We start from the raw sequence: 13282 nt of genomic DNA on the forward strand, positions 1-13282 counted from the left end.
CTACATCTATTCAGACAGCCAAGCAGCCCTGAAACCATTGGCAGCTCCTGCAACAAGATCTAAGATTGTTGCAGAATGCCACAGGGCTCTGGTGGTTTGGTGGAGCTAGGGGGAAGCAATAGGGTAAACCTAGTGTGGGCCCCTGGCCACTCAGGGATCTGTGGCAATGAACAAGCTGACAGATTGGCTAGGATGGGGGCAACAACTCCATTTATTGGACCAGAACCTGTCCTGACAATCACCAAGGCTATGATCAAATTAGAACTACGGAACTGGCTTAGGAAGCAGCAAGTAGGATATTGGACCAAGGTCCATAAACAAAAACATGGTAAGGTAATGATGCCCAAGCCATGTTTTAAAAGAAGCTCTGTAATCCTGGGACTGAACAGAAAAGAGATCAAATTCATGACTGGACTGATGACCGGTCATGGGAATTTCTAAAAACACCTACACACAATGGGTACAACGGAAGAGGACCCCAAATATAGGATCTGTGATGAGGGTGAAGAAACTGCATCAAACCTAATCTTCGAATGCATGGCATTGGAGAGTAAAAGATACAGAATCTTCGGGACATCGGAATCTGAAGAAATTGCGTCTAACAAAAAACTGGTCGAGGGACTCCTTGCACCATTTAAGGGCATTGGTTGGCTTTACTAGATATACAGAGAGCAATACCGCACAATAAACTTAGTTTCAGTGCTGGCAGTGGCAGGATAGACCTAAGCTGTTTTAGCTTCCCTGTTAAAATCAAATCAAATCAAATCAATGAACGATGTACAATAATTTTACTCTTTTCATCACTGCACTTTTTGAATCTGCAGTCTGACACATGCCTTGGTAAATAATTTTAATGTGACATGTATTCTGAGCTTGACACTGACTACATATGTCATACTGTATTTTGTCACAATAAGGAACATCATCTACTGGTTTGTGATGTAACTCCACTTAGTAATTTTCTTCATAAGCATAGCCCTCTATTGTTCTGAGTTGTACCTCCACTCTATTCTTTTATAATGCAACTACTTGTATGACACATGTTAAGACAATTTATCAGTGTTAAGGTAATTTTGTTATCTTATTTTATATTTTTTAAAAGTTCCTATACGCAAGTCTACAGGTAACTGGCAGATACATCATTACACTAGTACCCTCTTGTAACTGACCTGAATCGGTGCCACACAGTATTCCGACCAGTTTGTACTTGGCTGTGGTACCCAGCTAATGACAAGGCATGTGTCAATACTGTCAACAGTATTTTAGCACGAAGATTATTTTGCATTTTTTGGAATGTGGTAAGATTTCAGAGTAACTTTTGCAATGTCACTGTAACATTTATGTAATAATTACATGTTAATGACACCTTTTATATACTTCTTTGGTCTGCCTCTGTAGCTGAGTGGTCAGTGTAGATGGCTGCCATGCCGGTGACTCTGTTTCATGTCTTGGTACTGCCAAAGATTTTTCCTTGGTGGGAGGACTGGTATGGTGTAATGACAATTGAAGAGCTACTTGACCGATTAGTAGTGGCTCCATGGTACGGAAAATCTGTAAAACAGCCAGGAGAGCAGTGTGATGACCACACGCCCTTCCACACAGGATCTGTATGACACCGCAAGGCAGAGTGCAACACAGTGGCTGGTAGACATCCCTTGGGCTTTTGTGGCCTTGTGAGCAACTTGTTCATTTTTAAAATACCTCTTTGTAGCCTTTGAAAATGATGCAATATTGAAATGCATATGGCAATTTTCATCCACTAAAAAGTGTGGCTGAGCCAAGGGAAGATTCAAATGAAAATGTGACCACATCTCAGACTACATTTTTGTAGACTATCAAGTAATCATCATTGTTGTTTTAGTAGATATGTCACTAACTGTCTTCTGAAGCTGGAGATGGTATTTAGTTCTCTAATATACTACAGGGGGTCATTCCAGAATCGGGTTTCTGCTACTGAGAAGGATGTCGAGAAAGTGTGTTTCTGCCATATTGTTCAGACGAGATACTTAAGGTCAAGGAGAGAGATGAGTGATGGTGTTCATTGGTAACACAATAGAGAAGACAGCAGGCATAGAAATCTCTACAACTGTCTGCACACTGACAGGACAGCTGTGCATATTATGGTGAAATATCATCAAATAGTCAAACATCACAGATGTAATGAACACAGGCATTCATAACCAGTTCCAGGTGCCATGAGGTTTCCTGAAAAAGGCCTTGCAGGATAACATCACTGTCAACAATAATTGGAAGCATAAGTGTTTGCACAAAGTTCCTTTTTCAGGTCACGAGAGAAGAGCTTTTTATATTTTTGTAGGGCATGGAGGGCTGGTGATGCCTTCCTGCACATTGCAGTTACATGCTCAATCCAATTTAGATTTTCATCTATTATTGCTCCTAGACTCTTTGCAAAGGAGAGAAGTTGATATTTGTCCCATTTACGGCATGGATTCCCAGTATCTCGAGCTAATGAGCCTAGAATGACCAACTGGCACCACTTAGGTTTTGGATGGGTTGAGCTTTAACCCCAAATCCTGTGCCCATTTTGATAGTGCACACAGTTCAATAATGAGATTCTCAATAGCTGTTTTGAGGTTTACTAGTTTTGCACTTAGATGCAACTGGATGTCATCAGCATACATGTGATATTTGCAGTAGGACAAAACTGATGACACATCACTGATATATAATGAAAAGAATATAAGACTAATACCAAACCCTGGGGGGACACCTAATACTACCTGCTTGCATTGTAACTTTATGGTGCTGGGCATGACACATTGCTAGTGAGATGTCAGGTATGAGCGAAACCATTGTACTGCACTTGTCAAGAAATCTGTGTTGTTAAATGTGAAAGCTAACAATATTAAAAGGCTTTTCTGAAGCCTAAGAAACTTGTCATAATCACCTCTCATGCATCCACAGCAAGCTTAAGGTCATTTGTTGCCTTTATTATGGTAGAAGTTGTGCTGCAATGTTTATGGAAAACTGCAATGTTTATGGGAAAAAAATCCATCTAGTAAATTGTTTGTGGTTAGGTAGTTTGTTAGCTGGCTGTGAAATACATATTCTAAGGTCTTGGACAATGTGGGAAGAATGGATATAGGTTGGTAATCTGAGTATGCTGTGGCAATGTCCTTTTTAGATAGTGGATTAACTAGTCCCCGTTTCTACAGGTCTCGAGGAAAAAAATTATGCTTAAGGAGTAGTTGAAGATATCTGTTATACTGGGCAGTAGGAGGAAAATAATAAGCTTCAACATTTAGACTGTGATGCCATCATATCCAGTAGATGCAGATCTGATACACATGATAGCTTTCTCATGGATCTGCAAGTAACATGATTTAGATAGAATTTTTCTTGGCTACAGTCATTTGCCCCCATGAAGTAATCAACAAGTCTCTGTTCCCTAATTGGTTTAATTGTGGCTGGATCATCTGCAGCTCTTACTCTGCCTATACCATGACCGAGAAAATTTTTCTGTAGGACAACGAATCTGTTTCTGTTGTCAGTTAATGTACTGACCCATCTGAATTTTACATTTCTCACCAGTTGATTGATTCTGATCTGATTCTGTTTGTAAGCAAAATGATTTTCAAACATAGGGTGCAGTTTGTATGCCCAATATGCAGCATCTCTAGATTCATAGGCGGTTTTAATTCTTCAGTTAGCCAAGTTGCAGGTTTCCTTCTTACCCTTTTTGTCCTTAGGGGAGTGTATTTCTAGTTTAGTTGAGTAAATTTGTTAGTAAATCAATGAAGTGTTTCATTTTTGTTCGAGAAGGGAATAGGAGACTTCCCTCAAATTATTTCTTGTACCTTGGTTGTAAGTCCAGATAAATTAATGTGTCTGAAGTCTTGGTATGTAGTCATTTGTGGTTTCTTTCCGGGACCTTCTAGTAAGTATGTCATGAAAAATTATGTCACAGCAGAAATATATGAATTACTCTGTTTGAGGATTTTGTTACAAATATATCTATGAGAGTGTGACTACTGCTTGTATGATGGATAGGAGCAAGATGAAGTAGTGACACATTTGAAGAAGAAAGCATCTACTTAAATTTCACACTGGAAAGACTATTGTCAATAATTTATGTTAGTATCACCAGCTATAATCATATGCTCATATATTAATCTGAGACTTGGAAGAGCAGTTTTGAAGCAGGCAAACCTGGCTACTTGAGGTAGTTTGTAGAGGTCACATATCAGGGACTTCCTGTTAAGGGATTTGATCTCTATGAACACATATTCTACTCGTTTATCTTCATTATTATTGGATGTGTCTATCACATTAAGTGATGAATTGGAGCATATGAATGCCCCTACTCCATCCCTCTTAAAAATATGTAGCCATCTAGATTTACCAAACTTGTGGAAATACCTGGTTTTGGGCCAGGTGTCCAACAGAAGTATTACACTGATGCCTATGTCTTGAAATATAACCAAACATATAAAAGGAAATGAACTCTGATGAAACCTAACCTTATACGGTGCATGGACATACCTAAGACTTCACCCATCCTACTCACAGATCTGTGGTTCCTGTGTTTTTGTTTAATACAACATCTTTATTTGTCAGCAGTTTTACTTCATAGCAGTTTCCTTGACCTGACAACAGCTTTATTTCTGATTCACTCTCTGATGCACTATCTGGAAACGGAATTCACAGTTTCTTTTACTTTCTGTTCTACACACAGTTTCTTTTAGTAAGCAGATACTCCAGTGATGTTTTCTTCCCCTCATTACCTTCAGCTTTTTTGCTCTTTCTCACAAAATCTCAGATAATTTTTTAAAAAGCTACAGGTCTGTTAATTTTGCCATGTAATAGTTGTTTACTATACTAGAAGTAATTTTAGAAACAACAGTTTCTTAATGCAGTTTCGCTAGAGTTTACATACCTTTGCTCACAATTCCATCATCTAATTCACTTTTCATTGGTTTGAACATGCTGAGTTCAGAATCTCCATCCATTCCAAGCCAGTTTTCTGCGTTGTGGATGTTGATGAGGTCTCTTATTAGTTCCTCATCTGTCTTACCAATGTTTCCGCCTTTGCCTTTTTCCGGTCCAAACACTGTGTGGTTGTAAAGAGGATCATTCACAACTGGGTAACCTATAAATGAAACAAAGTTGATGACAGCAGTTAGCAAATTCTTTTGTTACTGAAATAGTCTACAAGACAGATGTAAGGTACAGACTTGTAATGTAAGTAAATGATGTATCATTTTTTTAATTTTTATAAGAAAGAATATGGATTCAACATGCTTTAGAAGTAGAAACACAAGTCGTGTCGAAATAAATACAAAAATAATAACATTTTACAAAATAGTCTTAGCAAGGCAGTCTGATTCTAGATGATGTAAATCTTTCAGAACAGTAACAATAAAGAAGTCAAATTTAAGGAAAGTATTCCTGGTGACAAGACATGTTTTTAAGTAAGTAAAGGAAGACTGTAGAACTAAATGAACATTTCGTGACCTGATGGACAATTTCACTACCAAGCTTGCTTACTTGTACTGCTATCTTTAGATTCTGTGGTACTCACTGTTACGAAAGAAAATAAAATAACTTTAGAGTCACATAAAATGATTAAGAGTGCACATAAAAGCAAGGCTACCTTATTTCATAAGAACAGTAGAAGAGCTTCTTGTGTGTTTAGAAAATTCACAGAGCTCTGAAATGGTAAGACATCCTGTGCCTATCAGAGTACCGTCAAACAGGGTGATTTTGGATGGTTTTGTTGTTGTAACTTTCATATATATTCTTCGATTAAATTGATTGTTACGGAAGTGGTAGGGTATATGTGTAACGAATAAAATATCCCAGAACCAGAAAGTATATGTGTAGGTATATTTATCTGAGGCAGTTAAATAAAGTGTCCGAAGTCACCCCATGGATTGGGGTGATTTTGGACACACGTGTTTTTTACATCTCTGTCCAAAGTTACAGTATATAGAGGGCGAATTCAGACAGTTACTGCCTTTTTTAAAAATTCTACATGCTTTTTATTTGATTTTGGTGACATTTTACACATTTTAAGGCAACCCTTTGTTACGAATAAGTGATATGGAATGATATAATGAATTTTATATATTACAGATAAGTTTTTATTTTGCAAGAATTTAAATAAACAGTTTCTTTGTTCACTTCTGCATGAGCTTGTTTAATATTTTTGCTTAAGCGAACGGAAAAATCTTCTGACTGCCGTTTGAGGAATAAATGCACCCATTCTTCTCCTGGCAAATTATTACGAAATTTCTTCTCTTTTCGGCCAGATTTTATCAAGGTAGCCTTTAACTAAATATCTAATATCCAGTTTAGTGAAGGGAAATCCCCAATGTGCAGCCCTCAAGATACCTTGCTTCAACATTTCTTCTTCTTCTTTATTTAGCACTGGCTGTCCTCCCATTTTTTTCGGATGTGCTTCCTGCACTTTATTTTGTAGGGTTGATTTGGCAATAACAATAGAGAAGACTCAAACTCAGTGAGAGAGGTTAGAGGAAATGGACATAGAAGGAGAGAGGAAGCAGACGTAGAGAAGGAGAAGGAGGGGATAGAGAGAGAGAGAGAGAGAGAGAGAGAGAGAGAGAGAGAGAGAGAGAGAGTCAGTGAAAGGGGCAGGACGAGATGGTCAGAGAGAGGGAAAGAAGAAGATTAAGACATATATGCAGTTCACATATAAATTTAGCAATTGCGAAGCGTTGCCAGGTTCACTAGTCCTTAGAAAATCTATGCTGGAAACTGCACAGATTATTAACTGATTGCTGCTGTCTGACAGATAGCATAGTAAGGAATCCAAATTTCTCATAAACAGTTCAAAATTTCCCAGTGGGACTCTACATACAGCTACAATTAAAAATGAACTATTTTTTAGTATTAGTTCACAAGCACACACTTGTGTGTGCTGATCACTAAAAAAAGATCTACTTGTCTCAGTGTTTATGAAGTTGTGTTCTGCCTTAATATATGTAACAACTCATCGTTTTCCCATGTTAGCTCTACACTAGTGAGATAATAGAGTGTAATCTATTGTATTTAACTTCTCTAACTCTCTGATTATTTGGTACCGTCAAACAGGGTGATTTCGGACACCGGGGCGAATTCGGACAGTATGGCTTATTTGCTGTTTGCTACTGCATAGAAACAAAGAGTTACTTATTTTAACGTCCATGCGCCAGTTATTTTAAGTGCAATACTGCATTTATCACTTTCCACAACTTTTACTTTGCGTCAGTTGTTTCCTTCGGTGAATAATTGACGGAACAGTCTCAGTGTTAAAAATCCATGCATTATTGTAAAGTGGAAACTTTCTGTTGTTGGGCCGAGCGGGAAGTTATTGTAACCGTAATTGTCAACGCGCTCAGTAGCTAACAGCATTGAGACAATTTCTGTACAAGTTTGTCTAGTTTCTCGTACAAGGTCATAAAATAATGATGGTTTTTGTAAAACTGTGTACTGTGTGGGGTGATTTCGGACAATGCCAAGAACATATAACAGCAGGAGAGGTGCTAAAGTACGGTGTAATTATGACCTGGAACTTTTAGATAAAGCTATTCGTGATATAAAAGCTATTCGTGATATAAAAAAACACATTTTGAAACTCCTAAAACAACTTAGTTCAGCCACATTTGCACTTAGAATCACTGCAAATCTTAGGGAGAGACAAATCAGTAAGTTGACATATTTTGTGTGTTTTCATTCAATAACTTCATATCGATTAACGCTGTGGGTACCTCATCTTTAAGAAAAAAAGCCTTCATAGCTCAAAAATGAGCTTTAAGTATAATATGTTATGCTCACCTATGAAAATGACAGACAGCAAAACAAAATATGAAAAAAACTGAAAAAGTTTCTCCTTGACAACTCCTTCTAGTCCATAGAAGAACTTCTATCATTTCAATGTGTAAAAGGTTGTGGATAGGAATTAGTAAGTCACATCTGTATATTTAATAATAATAATAAAACAAAAAAACAAATCTTATAAATGTTCATCATGTAGCCATATTTACAAACTAATTTGAAATGTGAATGCAAAATGTCTTATGATTTATAGTGAAATGATACATGGAACATGAAACTAACTACCTAACAACTAACTAACTAATTGCAAGATTATACTGGCCCCACCAGTTTATGCAAATGTGAATAACTGAGTTATGATGACATTATTGCAGATTTTTTTTAAAGAAAGAATATGTGACAAAGTTATTTAAATAGTGTGCCATGAAAAGTTTCAGCATTATATAACCATCTTCCATATGAGACTTTTTTTTTTAAATAGAGGTAACAACTCAATGAGTAGTAGACATATTGAGTTGTTGACATACATAAACAAGACTGAAAACTTTGCTAGGTTATTTATTTATTTATTTTATTTTATTATTTTTTTAATGGTGTGTGTGCACATGTACAAACATGCACATGCAAAATGTATGGCACAATGTAGCCGTAGCCGTAGCCGTGGAGGCGTGTGTGCGTGTGTGTGTGTGTGTGTGTGTGTGAATGCGCACGTGAGAGTGCGCGCGACGCAGGAGGGGGGTCCATTCCAGCTTGAAAAAGTTAGCAAAGTTTTCCATCTTGTTTATGTGTGTGTTGACAACTCAATGCCTCTACTGCTTGGTGAGTTGATACCTTTACTCCCAAAATTTTTTACATTCTACTCAGGCTTTCCATTACCATCTTATAGATGTAGCTGCCAACACACTCAAATCTTGGTGGTGGAAATATTTTAAACATCAGTATTTGGCCACTTTGGAGAAGAAAAATGCTGACATGAAGTCCCAGATCACAAAAATATGCACTAACACCATGCATTAAGATTCCAAAGCTCTCTGCAGTCTCTTATGAAGTAAAAGCAAGTGGCACTGTTGATGGTGATCCATCTGCTGTATGAGGAGACTGGCCTGGGAACCTACTTCACACTGTTTAAAAGGAGTAGTTTACGTGCAGACATCCTTTTTCCCCAGTCATCAATAACAACAACAAAAAAAGAAAAAAAAAACATTCCACCTGCTCATCACAATCATCTACAAGAAAGAGTTCAATGCCTTCACCTTTGACATACAATCAACAGAATGGTTTCAAGTAGGAAGGCTTACCCCAGGCTCTGAGTCACACAAAATAATAATAAAACACTAACTGAAAAATGTTTGACGTCATGGAAATGGCAAGTATCCAGTATGTGTTGATAAAGATTTTTGTAGTATTGAAGCCCACACAGGCACAGGAGATTTAAAGATGTGGCTGTTTGAAGTACCTAGGCTGAGCTGGGGAATCAATACACGGAAAATACAGGTAGTGAAATTAAGTTTACCTCCAGATGGGTAAGGAAAATGATGAAGTCTCCAAAGCAAAAGTTTTTATGGGGTTGACATTATTTTCAGCATGATACTAGAAAATATGTACTCCTGCTAAAGTGGTATATTTAGTAATTAGCCAAGGGTAGTTTCCCAGGAATAACAAAATAAAGAAATGAAAAATCCAAGATGGAGTAATAACTATATTATGAAAAGGATATATTGCTACTCACAATACAGTGAAGATGTTGAGTCATAGACAGGCACAGCAAAAAGGTGCTAAAAAACTAAGCTTTTGGCCAAAAGACCTTTTTCTGAATAAGACAACGCACCACTGTCTCTGGCTACTGTGGCCAGATCTGGTCGTGTGTGTGTGTGTGTGTGTGTGTGTGTGTGTGTGTGTGCGTGCGTTTGTGTTAACATCTTCACTATATACAGTGCAGCACTCTGTCCTTTTTATAACATTGTCAAAATAAAGGAAGAATCTGCATATACCCACAATTAACAGACATTCTCTCTGGGTAAGCCATTTTCTAAAATGTTTTGGACAGTAATGTAGTCAAGTGTTCTTCGTCAGTCACAGATTAGCTTTAAAAGATTGTTCTACAGAAATAAATAAAATAAATTGTTAAATCACAGTTACATAGTCAGCGGGATTCTCTGTAACTTTTTTTAAGGCAATTCACTGTGACACTCATACTGCCTGAAAATAGAAGTTCTAATTTTATGTTTTAGGTTCAGACATAATCGGTTCACCATTCATTTATTTAAGCTCACTGAACAAAAAATTATTCCATCCTAGAGAAATCACGTAATTCTTCCCATGGACTTGATAATCACCTGGATTCACTTAAGAAGTGGCTCCACAAGGTTGTGTAGATATGTCGCATCCAGCTTAGGCCACTCGCTGAGGATGTAATCAAAGCATTTTACCCATTTTCTATCACGTCCCACAGATTTTCTATGAAGTTCAAGTTAGCTATTGTCATCTTTATGTGCTTGAGTGAGCAATGGCCTCTTGTGAAGTGACTGACTCCAAGTGTTCATTGCATGCAGCTCCTATCACGATGTTCTCTCTCTAACAGGTTGTGATGGACCTTCATTCACTGCTTGCAGAAAAGGAAGCAATTTTGATTCACAAGCTGTGAAACGCATCTCCAATTCCTCTCAGTCAGGATCTTTCCCAACCACAATACCGACACATTTCGTGGCAGTGTGCTTGTAGACACACTGAACAGTCTGTGTGAAACATCAACAAATCCATCAACTTCATGGCATGGCCAAACACGATTGTCCCTTTTTGCTACTCTGTCACATCCTCACATTCATGCATGTTTACGTACAATGTTTGTTTGAAATGTAAATGTAGCTGAGCACATGACATGATGGCTGAGCCAGCTGTAATTTTTTGTCCAGTGAGCTTATCAAGTTCAGATAATTCATGTAGGGACATCATGTCACCTGCAATGACCTTTTGACGCAGAAAAAGTGGTATAAAACAAAGAAAATAACAAAGGCAACTAAACAGTAAATTTTGTTCTTACATCTGTGTCACTGAAGCCATTTGTAGTACCGGGAAAAAAGGTACACAAAACTACACACAATGAATCTTATGATAAAGAGTGAAGCAAAAAGATACTAGCATCACACTGTAATCATGTCTATAGGAATGAGAGGAAGTCTACATTCAGAAGGTACAAGAAGATGCTACCAAAATTATACAATATGTCATCATAACAAATGTTCCAGTACAATACAATCTGCCTCAGCTGTCATGTGTTAATAAAGGAATTGAGTGCTACATTTCTGAACTATGGAAACTGTATAAAAAATTTAATCATTTGCAGTACAAGCAAAATTTATCGTGAAGAACCTGCCAGGCATAGATTTCATTTAAACAAAAAGTAAAAGCTACAGTTAGTAAACAGATAGTGGAACTCTGTGGTAAACTGTGTGAAAACAAGAACCTAGTCTAGCCAATCTCCAGCAAGTTTTTCTTTTATGTGCAAGAAGCAACATGACAGGGTTAAATTAGACATCTTTGATGTGAATGAACCCTATACTGATAAAGATGCAGGCTTAGAAATGAATAACTTGTCACTGCATTGTCAACTGATTCAGAATCTTTTACTTCAAAATGTTGTGATTCATACAGAATTAAAGTTGAACAAAAAGATCAGTGCCACTTAGGATAATGTGCCTAAATGTGCATTGTTGTAGTAACTAGCTCAGTTTGCTGCAAGTTTTTGTGGGTGAATATTCCCCCACATCTAATAGATGCACCAAAAAATAGACTGAAATCTAGTAAAATTGTGTATCACAAATTAGAAGGTTTGGTTTTAGTAACCTGTTACTACGGGCAACGATACAAGGTTGGGGGGGGGGGGTGATGTGATAATATTTGTTAGTGAACATATTGCATTTAAAAGAATCACATTTATCACATTTCTTGAACAATATACTAAAAAAAAAAAGACTGCAAGAAAGCTGACTGTAGAGTTAGGGTCAGGACATTTGCAACCAGAATCAATAAGGTAATTTAATATGTTATCTTTCATTCAGTACACATACACTGTGTTTGGGTTAAACATATAACAATATAATGCATAATAACATGAGACATAATTGAGATATGTATTGGTGGTTTGGTTCTACAAGTATGGTAACTCAAAATGTTTTCTTTGTTTATTTGCAGCAGATGCAGGAACACTGGCACTGTGCGCACATGGGTGTAACTGCTTTGTACATAAATACGCATCAGTGGCCATATGAACTCCAGGGTAGAAGGTGATCTGTGTGCTTTCTCATGTGCAGCTAAAATCTGTTACACTACTACAACATCGTTTTTGGCGTGAGTGTGGACTGCAACCAACTGACAATGTTCCCAGTTACGTAACAATCAAGAAATGGGACAAGCAGCTTCGGCAAACTGGGAGTTTGCTTTCAATGTTGTCCCACCACATCAAGCATGCAGTTCCAAAAGCTTCTGTTCAATTAATCTGCACATCTTTCCAGCAGAGCCCCCATAAGTCAGTCAGACAACCAAGTAGGCAGTTCCAGTTACCTCATTTGACAGTATAAATGACGCTGTCCATAAAAGGTTGCACCTATGGGCATACAAACTCCAGCTTCGCCACAGTATCAAGCCTGAGAAGAGACTGAGACCGTAGGCATTAACAGAGACAATTCTTGCAAAAAATGGATAAAAATGAAGAATTCCTTGATTTCATCTGTTTCTTGGATTCCATACTCCCAGCATGGTAAACATGCACAACTGCCACAAATGGGGAACTGAAGCCCCAAGACTAATAGGATAAGAATGTGACTCTCAGTGTGCAGTGTGGATTGTTGAAGGGGAGGGTTATCAGCCCATTCTTCTTTGTAGAACCTACAGTTAATGCAACAATGTACATAGACATGTTGGAGCTTTAAGTAGTGTCACAACTACTTTGCCATGTAATTGTTCAACAAGATTATACACCATGGCATTTTGTGAACACTGTGGGGGAAATCTTCAATCACAAGTTCCCAGATTGGTGGATTGGGAGAGGTAGCCCACCAATTTCTTGACCCCCTAAAAGCCAAGACATTATGTCACTTGATTCTTTTTTTCTGTGGAGTTTTATCAAGACTCAGGTGTACCAGACACCATTTCATGATCTACCAGATATGCATCTACTGCAAATGTAACACCTGTAATGCTGCAAAATACTCGGAGAGAAGTGGAATAGAGATTAGATATCTGTTGTGCCACTAAAGGTGTGCATATTGAGGTGTATTGGGTGTGTAAAAAAATGTTTTAAGTTACCTATTATATGTTTAACACAGACACCCTCTACTATGGGGTAATTAATCACACATGTAAAAAGTATCAATTGGAAAAAAGGCACCTGTTCCTACATCCGTGTAATTACAACAACATGCAACATGGAAAGGATAGATTGCTACTCATCACATAGAGGAGGCACTGACTCAGAGACAGACAGCAC

The 13282-nt window shown here is 37.6% G+C and overlaps 1 protein-coding gene across 1 annotated transcript in view; it reads right to left on the reverse strand.

Annotated features, from left to right (window-relative positions):
- Positions 1-13282, reverse strand: part of LOC126237026 (pseudouridylate synthase RPUSD2) — an 882831-nt gene that overhangs the window by 17150 nt on the left and 852399 nt on the right. Inside the window, exon 10 of the mRNA XM_049946770.1 lies at positions 4898-5110. Coding sequence (XP_049802727.1) covers positions 4898-5110 — 213 coding nt within the window. The remainder of the gene's footprint in view (positions 1-4897; positions 5111-13282) is intronic.

Source organism: Schistocerca nitens, chromosome 2, assembly GCF_023898315.1.
Source record: "Schistocerca nitens isolate TAMUIC-IGC-003100 chromosome 2, iqSchNite1.1, whole genome shotgun sequence".
Classification (NCBI taxonomy): Eukaryota; Metazoa; Arthropoda; class Insecta; order Orthoptera; family Acrididae; genus Schistocerca; species Schistocerca nitens.